At 50.7% G+C, this 17,650-nt stretch overlaps 1 protein-coding gene across 8 annotated transcripts in view; it reads left to right on the forward strand.

Annotated features, from left to right (window-relative positions):
* Nucleotides 1-17,650, forward strand: part of Stra6 (signaling receptor and transporter of retinol STRA6) — a 40,532-nt gene that overhangs the window by 16,643 nt on the left and 6,239 nt on the right. For 3 of the 8 annotated variants that reach the window (XM_031343451.1, XM_031343447.1, XM_031343450.1), the window contains exons 2-12: nucleotides 4,624-4,752; nucleotides 8,480-8,546; nucleotides 8,841-8,926; nucleotides 9,960-10,102; nucleotides 10,422-10,445; nucleotides 10,610-10,776; nucleotides 12,345-12,467; nucleotides 15,025-15,092; nucleotides 15,281-15,360; nucleotides 15,562-15,623; nucleotides 16,986-17,148. In XM_031343451.1, coding sequence (XP_031199311.1) covers nucleotides 4,640-4,752; nucleotides 8,480-8,546; nucleotides 8,841-8,926; nucleotides 9,960-10,102; nucleotides 10,422-10,445; nucleotides 10,610-10,776; nucleotides 12,345-12,467; nucleotides 15,025-15,092; nucleotides 15,281-15,360; nucleotides 15,562-15,623; nucleotides 16,986-17,148 — 1,096 coding nt within the window. In that variant the 5' untranslated portion in view covers nucleotides 4,624-4,639. Of the gene's footprint in view, nucleotides 1-1,516; nucleotides 1,685-3,642; nucleotides 4,013-4,228; nucleotides 4,394-4,492; nucleotides 4,512-4,623; nucleotides 4,753-8,479; nucleotides 8,547-8,840; nucleotides 8,927-9,959; nucleotides 10,103-10,421; nucleotides 10,446-10,609; nucleotides 10,777-12,344; nucleotides 12,468-15,024; nucleotides 15,093-15,280; nucleotides 15,361-15,561; nucleotides 15,624-16,985; nucleotides 17,149-17,650 lie in introns of those variants that run through there. The other 5 variants (XM_031343452.1, XM_031343448.1, XM_031343449.1 and 2 more) reach the window with 5 other exon arrangements.

Consider the following 17,650-nt stretch of genomic DNA (forward strand, 5'->3'; position numbering starts at 1 on the left):
TACTGTTTGGGCCAAAATAGTTTTGGCTCCTGCATGTGCTGGGTGTGCTAGTGTTGATGATTGTGTGTGTGTGTGTGTGTGTGTGTGTGTGTGTGTGTGTTATGTACAGGTGGGTAGACTCCCAATCCCCTGCCTTCTTGGGGCTACAGAAGTCTTTCTGCCTACCTGCATGATCTCTGGGGGGCCATCACCCAGCTCCAGGGTAGATGGAAGCACCCACTGGGTCCTGTATCTTTCTGTGGGATGGGGATGTACCTGTTTTGGGTGCTCTAAGTTACTGGGTTTAGAGTACAGGCTGGGATAGGATGGTAGAGAATGATGGGTGTCTGTGGGTCATGGCTGCTGCTCACTGGGGTTTGAGCCTTCCTTCTTCCTATCCCCAGGCTGAAGTCGTGGGGTTTTTAAAGTGAGTTTGTGTGCTAGTGAGGTTCTGAGGGGACCAGGAGAGTCACTGGTATTCTGAGGGTTCTCGTGGAGTTGCCGATACGTAGGAGATATTGCTGGATTCTGTCAGTGCCTTAGAATTCTGGGGGTGCTTCTGGGGTTTCGGGGTACTGCTGCCCACATTCCTTGCAGGTTGCAGTTGGCTCCTTCTGAGCTTAGCACTTTGCCCTTTGAAGATTTTGATAACCACAGGCACCCACGTGGGCCTCTATTCCTGGACACAAACATTCCTCAGGTTTAATCAACTTGAACAAAAACATCAAGAGGAAGGAAGCCTTATCCCAGGCTTTTAGGGACCAGCTCCATTCCAAGGTTTCTCTCTCCCAAGCCCAGATGGCCAAGGTCCTTAGCTGGATGAGGTCTTGCATTTTGTCACCAGAGCTCACACAGGCTGTAGTGGGAGGGCAGCTCTGCCATCCCTTGCTCTGTACTTTTTGCCTGTCTCTCAGCTTCCTAAGACACTTCGTTCTTGTGAACATGCCTAATTTGACCTTTCCGATCTCAGGGTTGTGTTCCATATCGCCTCTACCAGGAAGGCCCCAAGGTTGTTTTCTCTCCTTTGCTTTCTACTTTTCTCTGGTCTTTACAGTTCTTTCTTCCAGTTGCCTCTTCTCTCTAGCACACCATCCTGAGAGTGGGACTCACATGGGCTACTGTGGAGCCAGCTCCCAGGAGCAGGCTGGGTTCTCTTGCCCCAAACTTTGCAGAAATCCTTCAAGAGCATTTCTGAGCATCCCTGGATCCCAACCTTACCCTTTACTAGCTTGTCCATGTGGCTAGGGAATTTATTATCATTCTCCAAGCTAGTAAGTACTCTCATGTGCAGGTGGGAAGACCATGCTGTTCTTGTTTCAGGGTGTAGAAGAACCTTGGGCTTAAGAAGTGGGTTTGTCTTCAGATGGAGGCACACGGTTACTCATTACCTATGGATCTTCCCCCTGGCTCCCACCAGAGTGGATGGAAGAACCAGAGGGTAGATAGAAGGCAGGGGGCGGGGCTGTGTGTTCTAAATAGCCCCAGCCTGGCTTCTGTGGCTTTGATATGCTTTGATATGCTTGGTACAACAATGTCTGGTGTGGTGCCTCCACATTCTCTGGCTGTGAAGTCACTGAAGACAGTCTTGGGGGAGAAGCCACAATAGAAGAATCTGTAGGCTGGTTGCCACAGAGGTGGGGCTAAGACCCAACCGGAGTAAGGAGTCACTCAAGGCTGCAGGGGCAGAACCAACGCTCGACCACAGGTAGTCTGCCTCTCCCTAAATTTTCCTACCCTCTGCTGTGTGGGAACCTGCCCTGCCTCCCTTGCTATGCCCCAGGCGCTGGCCCCAGTGCTGCTTCTGGGTCCATGGGAAAGACAAAGTTTACACTTTTCTTATTCCTGCCAGGGAGATAGGGCTGCCAATAAGGTGGCTGCTGCATCTTGCTAGGGAAAGGGGAGGTGGTATCTTGGGATCTCGGGCTTTATAGGAGCAGATTTGATACAGGGAGGTGGGGTAGTGACCATACCTGGCCTTGGCAAGGGGCTATCTACATGGGTTCACCCTTGAGTGGACAGAGGCTCCTTCTGGTAGGCTGATAGGTCCCCTTCTCCCTCCCTTCAGGTTTAGGCTGCATATAGCTGGCTCTGCATTACCCATCTCTCCTCTCCTTTCCTCACTGTATTTTCTTTCCAGTAGTGATGGCTCATGATGAATTCTTTTTACCTCCTTACATGTTAAACCTCATGGAGTGACTTATGACATCAGCAGGTGAGACAGAACTATCACATAAGATATTTGGAATGAATGAATGAATGAACAAGGCTTGGGAGGTGGCAGGGAACCCTTCTAAGGCAGGACAAAGTTGAGGTATCTAACCATTGTCTTGTTCAGGCAATGGCCATAGTCTAGGGCTGAGCTCTTTGTTAAAGGTATCATGAGAGGCAGGGCTGAGATACGGGTTGATTGCTCTCTATGCTGAGCGTCTATGGCCCTTGAGAGACTAAGGGCGAGCTAGGCTCTGCCTTGGAGCTGAGGGCTCCAGCAAACCTGGCACAGCAGACCAAGATTGAAGAACCATTAAAACAAGGAGTGTTTTTCCCAGACTGGATCTAAAGTCTCTGTGGTCTCAAAGCCAGGCACAGTCCTAAGGGAAGGAAAGAGAGGGAGCAGGGGAAAGCGAGGTAGAGCCCTGTCCCCAGAGAGCCTGAGGGGCAGGATTTGCCTGCCCCCTGATATCAGATGGTTCAGCATAGGCTTCTGAGTTCTGTCTGAGAAAGCTCCATCTTCACAATTCCTCTGTGGGGTGGGGAGGAAGGCAGAGCCTTCTTCCTGGAATACAGGACGCTTGGGAAGGAGGCAGCGAAGGCTCACAAGGCTCAGGCCCCACCTGGCCTCATGCACTGGCTGGCAGTGCAGAGAGGGGTCTGTGAAACTGAGGCTCTGTCCACTCTGAAGTTTACCCCTGGAGCTTCCTTCTGCTGTGAACAAGTAAGCTCCTCTCTGCTGTCTGGGCCCGGGGACCAGCTGGTGTCCTTCGGAGGTCTACCCAAAGGAGATGTTCCTCAGGAATTCTCCTTCCTCCCACTGCTCTTTTGCAAACACAGTTCCCATGGGACTGGTCAGGACAACCTTGCCCTTGCAAATCCCAGGCTCTGGATGTTATACAATGCATGTTGGTAAGCTAGCCCTCTGAACTGTGCTCTCTCTAGTCCCAGCATCCAGAGCAGTCCTGGCACATAGCAGGTGGTCAGTAAGCTTCTGTTGAAAGAATAAATGAATGGATGTCTTTTTACAAGGAGGAAGGGGGTGTCAGATGGCTCCATGGGTAAAGGTGTTTGCTACCAGGGACCAGTGACCTGTGTTCTGTCCTCCCCAGGACCCATATGATGGAGAGAGGGGGTCAATTTCTATAAGCTGTTTTCTGCCGTGGCATGTGCTGCTCCCCCCCCCAACTACACACCCACAAAATAAATAAATGCAATAAAAATGCTTTTAAAGCTTATCTGGACAAGGCCATGGCCCAAATCCCCTGCAGAGTACTGAAGGATTGAGAGCCTCAGAGTGTCAGGTCGAGCTGAGAACAGCTCTCTGCTTTGTCTGCCTCTTGCTCCTCCCCACAGGCTGGGCCAGGGAAGGGAGGGGGCAGCCTGGGGTCCAGCTTCTCTGAGAGGATAGGAAAACCCTCACCCCTTCACCAGGGCTGGAACAAGAACAGCAGCAGGCAGGCAAAGTTCATCTTCTCGCAGGTCTGGTTTGAGTTTGAAGGACTCATTTCCGCCTGTGGGGGTGAGTTATCTTCTTGTGAAATCAAGTCGTAAGAACAAAAAGGTTTTACTAGAGTAACACGTGTGTTCTCCCTCATATATACTCAGGAGACCATGTGGATAGGTTCCCTCCCTGTCTCTGTGGCCAGCCCCAGTAGAGTGTTGCCCTAACATGCCAGGATGCTGGGTTCTGAAGAGGGGCTACACTTAGGCAGGAGAGCTTGGGGCAGGTGCTAGAGGGAGAGGCATGTGCATGGTCAGCAGCCATCCATCTTCGGGGTCTCATCAAGAATTATGGTGTGTTCCCAGCACTGAGGCTGAAAAGGTAAAGAGGCTGGCTAGGGGCAAATGAGACTGGGGGATGTCTCAAGGGAACTTTGGTGAAGATGGGAGGGCTTGGGCTGGACCCCAGAGCAGGAGGGGTGGAGAGACCAGCTGCAGGACAGACCAAGTGGAGCCAGCCGCAGCCCGCCCACCCTTTCATCTCTGCGGCTCCTTCCTCCTTGGTCCCCCTTTCTACTCTGTCTGTGGGTCCATCTGGGTGGGCTTGGGGCGGGGAAGGAAGGGGTCTCTGCAGGCAGTTTGCACCAGAGAAATCTTTGAAAGTGAACCAGCTGGTAACAGGTCATTTGGTCCACTAGGCGCTCCCAGCAAGAGCCTGAACCTCCAGGGGTGCAGAATATTCTATCAGACCACTCACGATTGGGTAGGGAAGTTCAAGAGGAGACTCTTGTGTGCCCCCACGCAACCCCGCCATCCCTCCTCCAGCTCTCTCCTGACCTGCAGTCCCAGAGGACTTTTCCCAGAGCGCTAAAAGCAAGAAAGTAACCTTTAGGATTAAAAAGAAATGTTCCTTTGTTTCTTTCTTTCTTTTTTTTTTCTTTTAAGCCTCTTTTCACATTTGTATGCCCCTCCCCCCTCTTGTCTGGGGTCAAGGAAGAAGAGCCGGAGCATGGAGTCCCAGACCTCCGAGAATGGAAGCCAGACCTCCTCCGGGGTGACAGATGACTACAGCAGCTGGTACATCGAGGAACCTCTAGGAGCTGAGGAGGTGCAGCCAGAGGGGTAAGTGTGGCAGTTGGCTCAGGCAGCCATCAGAGCTGATTATGGTAGAGTTGTTGCCAAGATGGAGGCAGAGAGACCCTGGGCAAGTGTCTAAGATTGGCTTTCCCAGTTATCTGCTGTGTGACCTCTCAGCAACTCACAGCCTCTCTGGGCCTTAGACTTTCTATAAAACCTGGGGACAACAGTTCTTGAACTATTATTAAGAAGGACTTGAGGCCATGTGGCCCATTGCCAGCCAGAATGGGGAGCAGTGTGTGTGTGTGGGGGTGTGCACAGACTTCTGTGGTGATTGATGTAGGGTTTGTCCCTGGGGCTTTACAGGCATGGAAGAGTCATGATTTGTAGGAGAAAAGCCTGGGAAGCCACTGAGGAAAACTGGCACACCATTATCTCTGGACCACTCTGAGTGGAGGGAGTTTTGAGAGGAATGGAGGGAAAGGAGGCCTTGTTCTTGAAGCAAGTGTACAGGCTAGTCTAAGGTAGATTAGCTTACCCTCAACCCATGGCTGTCCCGAGAACTCCCGGCCTAGACCCTTACTATCTGTGTTTAGTCTGGGTACCTTGGCAGAGGAGTTGGGGTTTTCTGTGGCATAGGACTGCTCTCCCCTAAGACTGTCTGCCTCGGGGGGGCACCCTGAGTTTGGCTCTCCCCTGAAAGGTGAGGCAGATAGGTGGTGGGTGGGGTGAGATGGGGTGGAGGGGTGGTATTAAGCCAGATGTGTGCACATCTGTTCACCATTAAAATTTGAAACTGGAGAAGGAAAAAAAAATGCTCAAGTGTTTCCCCAGAGGCTAGGACTGCAGCTTGGCTTGGTTGGGGTCACCCACGAGGGACTGAGGCCCCACCCAGGCCAGAGGGAAAGAACTGTTGTTTGGAAGATTTAGGGTTCTGGCCACCTGCAGAAGAAGCCTGTAGTCAGCTCGGCTGTGATGCCCCCTCTCTCAGCCTCCTCAGCTCAGCTATGCAGTGGTAGACTAGAGGAGGGGCCTAGCTTCTCCAAGGTAACCAAACTCTTCACTTGGGGTAAGGGACCCAATCAGAATCTGTGTCCTTGTGAGTACCAGGGACCAGGCTGGGCACGGGCTGGAAGCCAGGTGCCTGTAACTCGCTGTTGCTGGGATATCTGTGTATAGTCTCAGAATAAAGTAAAGGTATGGTGGGGACTGGGTCTTCAGAGAGGAGGGTCTGTAGAGTGAAGGGGATTATTGGAATTTACCTTTTTAGGAAAAACAAAACAACAAGTCTAGACAGGCTACCCCACTTCTTTCCCTCCTCCCCCAGAGATGAGAATGGGAGGCTAGGAAGGAGTACAGGGGATTCCCTAGGAGGTGAACTTGAGTTCACCTCTCCCTGTGTGAGTCAGACACCCCAGGGGTGTGCTACATCAAAGCTTTGAAGAGTTCCAGGATGCAGACTTTCTGTACCTTAGTGTGCACCGTAGGATGGAGTAGGGTGGGGCCCCCGGGTCAGGATAGACTTCTTGCGCAGGCAGGCTCCACAGTATGTTAATGCCTCCCAGGCCAGCTAAAACCAGGCCCTGGCCTTCCTCTGGGCCAACTGAGAGACTTGTCTAGTGCCAGCCACAGTCCTCTCTCTCCTTGGGCTCTCTTAATAGCCCAGGCTACTTCCTCCCTTCTTTTCCTATGGAGATGCAACCCTTCTGTCCAACTGAAGCCCCAAAGCACATTAAAAGTCACATTTGCATTGCTGTGATCCAATACCCAACAAAAAGCCACTTCAAGGAGGATGGGACTGTGTGGCTCATGGTCTGAGGGTCCAGTGCCTCACGGTAGCGCAGGCACAGCAAAAGGCGGGCAGTAAGGAAACAGCCAGAGGAATGCTCATACTCTACCCAAACGGTGGTACTGTCTAAGTTCAGGAGGGGTCTCTTCCTCTCTGCTCCTTTCCTCTGGAACACCCTCGAAGACAGAGCAAGGGCTGCCTCGCTGATTCCTAGGCATTGCTTAATGCAGCCAAGCTGATGATGGAGACCGACCCTCTCAACTACTCAGAAGCCACACAGAACCTTCTCTCCCCTCTATACTCTTTAGTACCTGTTTGTATGTCTCCTGAGAGGGGATTCTCTGTGGTCCTTGTGGTGACATCTATGTTATCCTCTGACCAGTCATGCAAAGGCTGAGTCCCCGCTCATAGCCAGCGAACACACTATAAACTAGGTGTTGGCTAGAAACCTTGTGTTCAGTAAGGACCAGAGGTTCTGAAGACAGGGCCCTAAAGAAGGTCTCCAGGGTTCGAGTGGCTTCTAGCTTGATGTGGGTTTGTGGCCAAGCTACTTAAGGGTCAGTGTGCTGCATCCCTGTCCTGGCAAGGCTGGAAGCACTGGGCTGAGCAGAAACTAGAGATGGAGAAGGCTTTAGGGACTCGAATGATGCTCCTGAGGCCCTAGGCCTGGCCAGAGTTCCACCCCATTCCCCCTCCCACACACAGCACTTAGCTGTGGGCGGGTGCAAGACCTAAGTTCAGACAAGATACCCATCCCCCACACTCCTGTATGGCAGGCACATTGCTCATGGGAGCAGCTTTGCTGGGGCTAGAAGTGGCATGGGAAAGACCCCTTTGGCCTCCTCCACCTCAATGATGAGCTCAGGAAGTACTGCAAGAAAGACGGATGGAGGAGGCTGACCGAGCAGATGGTCCCAGGACTCTGCACATATCTTTACTTCTCTTTGCTATATAGCAGGCAGGTACCTAAGATGGGGTAACCTAGTCTAGTCTCTTGGCAAGGCAAACCAAGCCACAGCATAGACTCCTTTCAGCTTCAGCCTTTCCCTCCTCCCTCCTCCCTCCTCCCTCCTCCCAACTCTTCCCTCCCCCCCACCACCACAAATGCCACAGTCCCATCTGCCTAGGTAGGCCTCACTCACATTGGAAACCTCCCTCGGGCTCTCAGACCCAAGCCTTGAAAGGCTAGAAAACTATCAGCCCTGGTACCCAGCCTCCTCACTTACCCATCTGTAGTCCCAAGCTTTCTCTGCCACGTGACCCAACCCTAGAAGTGGCTTTTGTGGTCCTCATTGAGCTCTTTCTTTCCCCTGGCTTCCTTCTGTGCTTAAGTTACCTTCGGAGCAGGACATCTGCCAGGCTGTGGTGAATGAGGAAAAAGAATACTTCATTGTGATCAGTTTGGCAGGCGCAGGACATGAAGAACTGTATGGTCTGGATTTCTGACCGTATTTATTTCCTTGGCCAAGCATCCTTGTGCAGTGTGCAAACTGTTTCACTGTACATTAACACTTGTAATGAGATGGAATGGGAAAAGAGAGAGGATCCTTCCAGTCCTGGATCAATCAGGCACCAGAAGCAAGTCAGACAGGACTAAATGCTAGACTGCTTGATTCGGGTAGTGTGTTTAACCTCTGCTCTGTGAAGAGGAGCCTCTGTGAGATTAGGAGCAGCTGGGAGTCCCCTAATGGTGGGTGGATGGATGAGGAGGAGGATCCTTGAAGGACAGGAATTATTTGAGTGAGCAAGAATAGATATTTAGACCAAGCTTGCGTACTCTGTATCTCCCAAGAGTCTCCTTTCTCTAGTCCTATAGCATGACACAGGGCCGGCACAGCACAAGGTGTGGGGGTCCAGACTCACCCTGAAAAACAGAATGGAACAGGCTTGGGTGGGAACTGAGGGAGATGCTGGGGAGGCCTCCTCTGTGGGCAATGCCTTAAACCCTAGCTACAGCTAACCTGTGGACCATTTGTTCCACAGGGTGATTCCCCCTTGCCTGCCCACTGCACCCCCTGCCCTAGTCCATGCCTGCCTGGCTTCACTGTCGGTAAGTCCAGCCTGCCCTGCCACCTGATGCCAGTTCAGGCAGAGGGATCTGTGTTCCCATTTGGGATGGTGCTAGAGACCTAGTGCTCCCTGGAGAAGGTTACACTCTCTAAGATGTCACCTGAGTGGGTGAGGAGGGTTTTTTTTTGTTTTGTTTTGTTTTTGTTTTTTTTTTTTTTTTTTTTTTTTTTTTTTTTTTTTTTTTTTTTGAGACTGACAGGGACAAAGCTTGGGACTTGGATCTCTGGGAAGCCTGACATCCAAGCCCTGTGCTTCTCTCTCTCTCTTCCTCCAGCTCCTGGTTCTGCTGCTGCTGGCCTGGCTGGTGAGACGTCGCAGGCTTTGGCCAAGCTGTGGTCATCGTAGACCTGGACTGCCCAGGTTTGTGCTAGTCTCTGGAAAGCCCCATTTGAGACCCCGCTAATAAGGCTCCTTTAGGAAGTTCAGTGACTTCTTAGATGCTTTTAAGATGTAGGCACAGCCCTGTCTTTCTGTCTGGAGCCCTCTCTACCCAGCTTTCTTGGCTTAGGCAGGCGGGCAGGTATAACAGAAGGAGGTGACGAGGCCACTCTATCTACCTGACTGAGAGTTCAGGACATGGAGGAAAGGATTCTAAAGAAATGTAGGTCCTGATATGTAGCTCTCAGGGTTTCCCTCCGGTGCTGTCTGTCTCTTTGACTGTTTCTGTTGAGAACATCTTGGGATTGTGAGTAGTGAGCAATCACCCTGCAGCCTCTATGGCTGCAACTTTCTTTTCCTTTTTCCTATGGTTTTGCAACTCCAAAGAGTGAGCTAGGTGTCATCCTGAGGGCACAGGACTGGGCTGGCTGGAGAGGGAGACGGCAAATGTTGGAAAAGGTGCCAGCCACAAGTCCTGTGGGAATTGGGAACTGCTGTGGAAACACCTTGAGATCCTGCCTGGTGCAGACAGAATTCTGCTTTGCTGGGGGAGCAGATGAAGCAGAATGGGGCTCAGAGAACAAGGTCAAGAGAGAAGAGAGTAGAGAAGCAGAGAACCTAAGCCTGGGACGGCTGTGCCCGCTGTCTGCCCTCTGCTCTGGTCCACACCCAGCCCAGAGAGGCCGTCTTTACACAAGGATGTTATGACTCTCTGTGTTCTCTGAAGATCTGCCAGCCCAGACTGACAGATCTATTCAGGAGGAGGCGGCTGTTTCCTGGAGCTATCCTGGTGGGCGGAGCATCTTAGAGCTTGTTCTCAGCACCTTGTGCCCCAGGGCCCAGCTCAGGATGGGTTCTAGGCTCTCCACAAGCATGCTGGCAGCGAATGAACGGATGGTGAAGAGATTCTCCTGTGTGGACTATAGACTTGACAGTTTAGGGAGCACACTGTGGAGAGGGGAAGGTGCAGGGACTGACTGCCTTCCTGAGATCCCCCTGTCCCTGTCTGTGGCAGCCCTGTGGATTTCCTGGCTGGGGACCGATCCTGGACAGTGCCCGCTGCTGTCTTTGTGGTCATCTTCAGCAATCTGTGTCTGTTGCTCCCTGATGAGAACCCACTGCCTTTCCTGAACCTCACGGCAGTAGCATCCAGTCCAGGTATCCAGCAGGAGATCCTGAGGCTGGCCTGATGGGAAGGGCGGGGTAGGGTCATGGTTTATTAAGGTTGGCTGGGGGAGGTGAGGCCAACAGGAACAGCTGTCAGTAGGGGGTACCGCTGGCCGCAGAATGACCTCTTTAGATCAACAGTCTCCACAAAGGGTGGGATATATCAACAGCTCTAGTTTACAATAGAGAGAACTAAGAGTCAGAGAAGAAAGCAGGGATAAAGTAGTGATAAAGTCGTACTTAGTTTATTGAGTACTTACTCAGGCACTGCACTAAGCACCTCTTGGTTTGCCTTTGCCTTTTTTTACAGATGGAGAGAAGGGGACATCAAGAGGTAACTTGGCTAGGATCACAGAGCCTTTGCTCAGATCCAAGCAAAGTGAGCTCTCATGCACAGGAACACTGAGGGACTTGGAAGATGGAGACAGTAAAGTGGGTATGGTCGAGGCCCTGAGTCTTTCTTTCTCTTAAGTGCCTCTCATTTGTTTCTCTCTCTAGGGCCCTGGAAGCTAGTGGCTCTGCTCTACTATCCAGCCCTCTACTACCCTCTGGCTGCTTGTGCTACGGCAGGACACCAAGCTGCATACTTACTGGGTACTGTGTTATCTTGGGCCCATTTTGGTGTTCAGGTCTGGCAGAAAACAGAGTGTCCTCAGGACCCCAAGGTAACCATTACTTCCAGTAGCCTAGGGCAGAAGGATGTACCTGCCTGACTCTCACCTCTGTCCACACTCTGGGCTTCTTTGCTTTCCTCCGTCATTCTCAGGATCTCCTGACCGTCACCCATGTCTGCACCAAATATGGCTGCTATAAGGTTAAGACCCGGGGCAGGGATCTGGGCTCTGTCCCCAGCACTTTCAGCATTGAAGGGCAGAGTGGAAGTAGAAGATGCCTACAGCATCCCTCCCCTGATTTCTGAGTCTTTCTTTGGGCAGGAAGAATATATATAGAGAGAAGTGCTGGGTGGGGAAATACCTTCAGAGGTCTAAAGGAGAATTCTAGAACCCCAGAACTAGCTTCACTGGCACAGTGAAGCTCCCCAGTCCAGATCCAAAAAGAAGGGGTGTATCAGTTTTCTAGACAGACAATCCAGTTTCACGGCTTCGCCACTTCGTTCATTCAGTCAACAAACATTTCCAGGCCTTGAAATATACCTGTGGACAAAACAAAGTAAGTCCCTGGCTTTCTAGGAGCTGTCCTTCCAGAAGTAGAAACACAATACACAGCAAGGTGGTACTGCCGAGTGCTAAGAAGTCTGAGAGAAGTGGCACTTGTCTGAGACTCAGTTTCCCCACCTGTCAATGGAGTTGGTAACACCAATATCTCCAGGAAGGTGAAGACTGGGAACTGTCTTTAAAGCTAAGCATTATGGATCCCACCTGTAATCCCAGGTCTTGGGAAGCCAAGGCAGGAGGATCACTAATTTGAGGCCAACTTGAGCTACGTAGCTAGACCTTGGCTCAAAATAGAAAACAAAGACCCCCCCAACATGAAAACCTAAGAAGCTTTTTTGCCAAGGGAACTTGGATATTGTTTAGCACTTAGAATAGAATTTAGTGTACATGAAGCCCTCCTTAAAAAAAAAAAAAACCCATACTGAATTAAAAATCAAATGAATGAATATAGAAGGAGCCAACCCAGGGAGGTGTCACATGGTTGCTGGAACATGTACCAGATAAACTGTACTAGACAAAATTTGGGCCTTTGTCTAGTTATTTTTAGATTTAACTTTTATTTTTTAAAGTGTGTATGAATATCTTCACGTATGCATACACATACATATACATCACATGCACTGTGCAAGCCAGAAGTGGGCAGCAGATCCTCGGAGCTGTAGTTACAGAAAGCTAGGGACTGCCACATAGGTGCTAGATAACAAATCCAAGTATCTTTGCTCTTGGAAGAGCAGCCAAGAGTCTTAATCACTGAGCCCTCTCTTCACCCCCTTTTTGTCTGGTTTTTAACAGCATGCGCCCTAACATACTGGGAACACAGAAATGGAGAAAGTGGGTAGCAGGTTACAGGTCTCACTGAAGCCCATGGAAGAGCTTATGACACATTCTTTGGGGTCTGCTTAGGCCAATGGGGCATAAGATGGGGAGGTGACCTAGTCTGGAGGCCCTAGAATCAGAGACTTACCATGGTTCCTAGGCCATCCCCAGCACCCTGTAGGGTGGGAATGAATCCTGGAAAGAAGGTAGAGGCAGGTCTGATTGAGTGTCTGTCTGTCCAGATCTACAAGCACTACTCCTTGCTGGCCTCCCTGCCCCTGCTTCTGGGTCTTGGATTCCTGAGCCTTTGGTATCCAGTACAACTGGTGCAAAGTATCCGTTACCAGATAGGAGCAGGCTCTCAGGTAAAGGTGTGGGCAGAGCTACCCTGATGCCTGTTTTTCATGTCTATGTCTCCTGTGGTTTAAAATTACCTCGCTCTCTCTCTCTCCTTCTCTCCCTCTTTCCCTCCCTCCCTCTCTCCCTCCCCCTCTGTCTCTCTCTCCCTCTCTCTCACTGTATGTGTGTGAAAGAGAAAGAGAGATTGAGACAGAGACAGTCAGAGAGAGATTGAGAAAGGCTGAGAGAGAAATTGAGAGAGAGAGGTTGAGAGAGATCAAGAGAGAGGTTAAGAGAGAGATTGAAAGAGAGATTGAGAGAGAGATTGAGAGAGAGATTGAGAGAGAGATTGAGAGAGACAGACAGAGATTGAGAGAGAGAGAGAGAGAGAGGGAAGGAGGGAGAGAGAGAGAGAGAGAGAGAGAGAGAGAGAGAGCACCCAGGGTTATAGGACAGTTTCTGTGAGTTCTTTTCTTCCCCCATCTGGCTCCTGGGGATCAAACTCAGGTTGTCAGGCTTGGCAAGAACTTTTGCTCACTGATAGCCTCAGGAAAAAAAATCAGAGTAACTGTTTTGTATTGTTTTCTCCAGGCAGAGAGGGCTGAGCCAGGTTCTTGAGACCCAAGCTGTATGCAGAGTGGGGACTCAGCAAAACAGAACTAAATTCAAGGATTCAGTTCTTTGAAACCCCTGAGGGTTGCTGCAATGAGCTATCCAGGAGTCCTGTGAGTCTGCAGAGTTCTGCAGATGTCGGGCTGGTCCAGGAAACTCATTCTGAACTGATCTGAAAGGATGCCAGATGCAAGGGAGTATTGACTGGTGGAAGGGGCTTCCTGAAGGCAGAATTCAGTGAGTCTGAAGGACAGAGAGCAGCTAGAGTGGGAGAAGAGCAAGCAAAGAGCGGATGATAGGGGTGGGGCTGTGCTATTTATGCACATACGTGTGCCCTGGGCAGAGTGAAGCTCATAAGAGATGCTCTACAGGCAGAGGTTTTATCTGTTGGAAGAGTGCTTGCCTAGCATGCATAAGACCCTGGGTTTTGGGCCCTAAGCACCAAGTATAAATTGGGCATCATGGCTCCCAGAACTTGGGAGGCAGAGGCAGGAGAACCAGAAGTTCAAGGCCAAAGATAACAAAAGATAATGACTTTTAAAAAGAAAGTATTATGAATTGTTTGGAGGAATGGATGCTATGAATGGATGCCTCATAACAAGAGAGCATTCTTGAAAAATACTAAGAACTTATCAAGAAGGCTTTGAAGCTTCTCTCACATGTCAGGCGCTGGCTGTATGTTGGGACTTCAGAATCCACTGACTTGGACCTCCTGCAGGTAGTGCCTTGTACCAGCTGGGAGATGGGCACCCCCACAAACCCAGTTACCCATAGAGTCTGTAGCCATAGGATTGTAAGTGTAGAGGTCATGAGGCCTCCTGGGGGGAGAGGACAAGGAGGGGGCCCAGATGGGGTGAGTAGGGCACAGGCCGGAGGGGGAGGCAAAGTTGAAGAGATGAGTGAGTTACCAGCTGCAAACCCAGCCTGGCTGAATGTCTCTGGGCACAAGCACGGACTTGAACAACACAGCTCCCCTCCTCCAGCTGACCTAGGGCAGGTAACTGAGGAGCAGGGCCACCCAAGGTGGTGTTTTCTGGGATGTATGCTGCTCGGGTCACAGATAGGCAGGCACTGAGCTGGAGCTAAGGAGAAATTACCCAGTCCAGGAGACCCCTGCCTCTTGGTTTGGCTCCAGATCTGCTATCCACACGTATCCTAAGTGCTCATCACTTGCTCTCCTGAGATTTACATTCTCTCTGCAAAGCCTAGGGTCCCCCAGAGGACACAGTAGGCCAGGTACATGTCTCTAGAGACTCCCTTCACCTCCCACGGTTTCTTCTGCCCCACCTCCTGTCCTCCACACTTCTAAGAGAATTAAATCCTTTTGGGCATTAGTCAGAAAGATTTAAGCCACAAGGGACTCAGTTAAGCTTTGAGCTGACCTGCTCCTACCCTGGGTTTCCAGGTTGCCCTGGCAACAGGTGACCCTGACCTGTATTCTCCCAGTGATCCAAACAGAAGTTCATCCCACCTTCCCATGGGCCTCTGACACTGTGCAGGCAGCTTAAGGCCTGGAATGTGGCTTGGGTAAATGCCATTACCCTGTGATCTTCCTAGAGTAAGCCATAGCAGGAGAGGAGCCTAAGGCATATATGCCCTAGACTGGCACCATCTTGTGTCCTGAGCAGCAGCAAGCCCACAGGCCCAGTCTTGGCTAGAAGGGGGCAGGGAGTCAAGATCTGACTAAGAAAGGATCTTGGGAAGAACTTCCCAGCATTTCAGGTTCTGTGATAGGAGTTTGACTCTCTTTATTTGTGGAGGATGTAGTTCCAGGGTGTGACCCTTGTTCCCATAGATCATAGGTCAGCATCCCCACACTCTACCATCACTGTCCTAATCAGGAGGCATTGCAGAAACTACTTGGTGTCCATTTCCTCATTCATTCTTTTGTTCATCTATTCCGTGTCCTTGGCCAGGGCCCCAGGGACTACTGGTGGCAGGTCTCAGACATTGCAACACTTGTCCATACAGGGGCTGCAGACCAGCTACTCTGAGAAGTATCTGAGAAACCTCCTCTGCCCAAAGAAGCTGGACAGCTGGTAAGGTCTGGGCATGCCTCAGCGGGCAGAGAGATGGGGCCCAGGGAGCAATGTGTGGGAGGGTGGGTTGGATGAGTGCTGTGGAGGAGGTTCCTGTGAGAGTTATGGTGCTGGCACCCAACTTGAATGTGGCGGCCTTGAGCAGAGGCCTCTCTCCTGAGGCTCAACCTACCCGGATCTATCTGCAGCTCCCATCCTGCCTCCAAGCGTAGCCTCCTGTCTCGGGCCTGGGCCTTCTCTCAGCATTCCATCTACACTCCACAGCCAGGTATGTGATGCAGTGGAGGCCCAGGGTCAGGAAGAGCCCTTGCCCAGAGAAGCTGGTGGGGAGGGTCAGCTTTATTCCTCAGAACCCTCGTAGGGACAGCTGCCAGTCTTGGACAGGGGACATACTGGCCTGGCTTGGAAGGGATGGGGCCAGAGGCTGAGTCACCTTTTTTCTCCACATGCCTTCTTCTGGTGACTGTAGGATTCCGCCTGCCCTTGAAGCTGGTGATCTCGGCCACCCTGACAGGAACAGCCACTTACCAGGTGTGTCCTGCAGTTTGCAGTGCCTGTTGTCCCTAAAGCCCTGTCCTCAGCCCTCCAAACGAGGGACAGCCCAGGCCCAAATCAGATCCCCAGGTGTGCACCTTATCCAGTCAGTTCTTCTGCAGCTACCCAGTGGGTGGAATGCCAGCCCTTAGCAGATTTATATAATGATTCCTAAGTTTCAAAGTCACAGAAACATGGACTTAAATTGTACTTCCATTGTGCACTTCCTGGGTGACCTTGGCCAAATTTATCCACCTTCATGAACCTATTAGCTCATCTGTAAAACAAGAAATAAACTCACTTTTCTACATTGGGAGGATTGTGTGAGTTGCCATGTTCGATAAATCACCACCACTTTTAGCATAGGAGCCATGGTTGGTTGGTAGGGTGTCTGCCTGGGATATGTGGAACCCTGGGTTAACCCCAGCATCATTTAAACATATGCCAGTAATCCCAGCACTTAGGAGGCAGAGATGGGAGGCTCAGAAGTGCAAGATTGTCCCTAGTGACAAAGTGAGTTTGAGGCTACCCTGGGCTAGAGGAGACCCTGTCTGAAAACAACAACAAAAACAAACAAACAAACAAAGAAGAAACAACGCAACAACAATAACAACCCAAACTCCTGGGGTGATGTAGGTCTGGTTTATCTTCATTTTATAATCAGAGGAAATTGAGGCATAAAGAACTTGACTCAGCAAAGTTCCTACAGCTAATATCTTAGAGCAGCCAAAATTTGAACCCAAGAATGTCTACTTTTAATACTCATTTACTTTATTTACTATAGAAGTTGGACTCTCTCACACACACCTCTGTGTGTGTGTGTGTGTGTGTGTGTGTGTGTGTGTGTGTGTGTGTGCCAAAGGACAACTCCTGGGATCATTCCTTAGTTGCCATACAACTTGTATTTAAGACAGAATCTTTCACTGGCCTGGAGCTTACCAGGCAGGCTAGGCTGCCTGGTTAGTGAGCACCAGGGATCTGTCTGTCTCTGCTTCCCCAGTGCTAGGATTATAAGCAGGAGCCACCATGCCCAGCTTTTTATATCGGTTCTGGGAAATTGAATTCAGCTTCACCAAGCTCTTTACTGACTGAACTATTAGCCCCTTTGGAAATGTTTATATTCTGAAGCTTATATAGACAAGTAGAGGTAAATAAATAGGTATAGCCTATCTTTGACCCATTGGGCTGATGTCATACATTCATGTCACATTCCGTTTGAAGGCAGAAGGACCTGTTCTCAGGGCAGTTTAGGGGCATGTGCCTGCAGCTGGTTAGAGTCTCCCCTAGCAGACTAGGAAATACTTTTTCAGGGTGGTACACACAGCTGGTACCTCCGTCCTCATAGTGGGGCTTTTCCAGGTGGCCCTGCTGCTGCTGGTGAGCGTGGTGCCTACTGTGCAGAAGGTGAGGGCAGGGATCAACACAGATGTCTCCTACCTGCTGGCTGGCTTTGGGATCGTGCTCTCTGAAGACAGGCAGGAGGTGGTAGAGCTGGTGAAGCATCACCTATGGGCTGTGGAAGGTGAGATTGCTTGATGTCCCTTAAAAGCCATAGTGAGGATGGGAGACAGGCTACTGGATGTGGCTTCAGCCTGCCAAGAACACAAGGGATGTCTCTTCCTGCTCTGGGTCTCCACTCTTCATCTCAAAATGGGGGCAGTTGAAGCTTCCATGTCTGTGTAGCCTAAGATCCTTATTAACCTTCGTGACATCTTCCTCTCTCACAGTCCTAGTATCTTTGACTAAATCTCTAGCTGTAGTGACAGAGAAGCCCATGGCTGTATGATCTCAGGGTGGAGAAGGAGGAGAATACGACTAGTAGGTGGCATGGGGGCTGGGATTTATGGGTAATAAATCCCTCTTGGCATAGGCTGCAGCTTGGGAGGGCACCTACCTGCTTTCTCTTTCCAATCCTTGTCTGTCTGGACCATCTCCTTCTTCCTGCTTCCTGTGAAATGAGCCTCAAGCCTGTAAACACCACCATCTACCCCTTCAGGGTCTGATATGCCTTGTAGCCACCTTCC

This window comes from Mastomys coucha, unplaced genomic scaffold (genome assembly GCF_008632895.1).
Source record: "Mastomys coucha isolate ucsf_1 unplaced genomic scaffold, UCSF_Mcou_1 pScaffold23, whole genome shotgun sequence".
NCBI classification, from domain to species: Eukaryota; Metazoa; Chordata; class Mammalia; order Rodentia; family Muridae; genus Mastomys; species Mastomys coucha.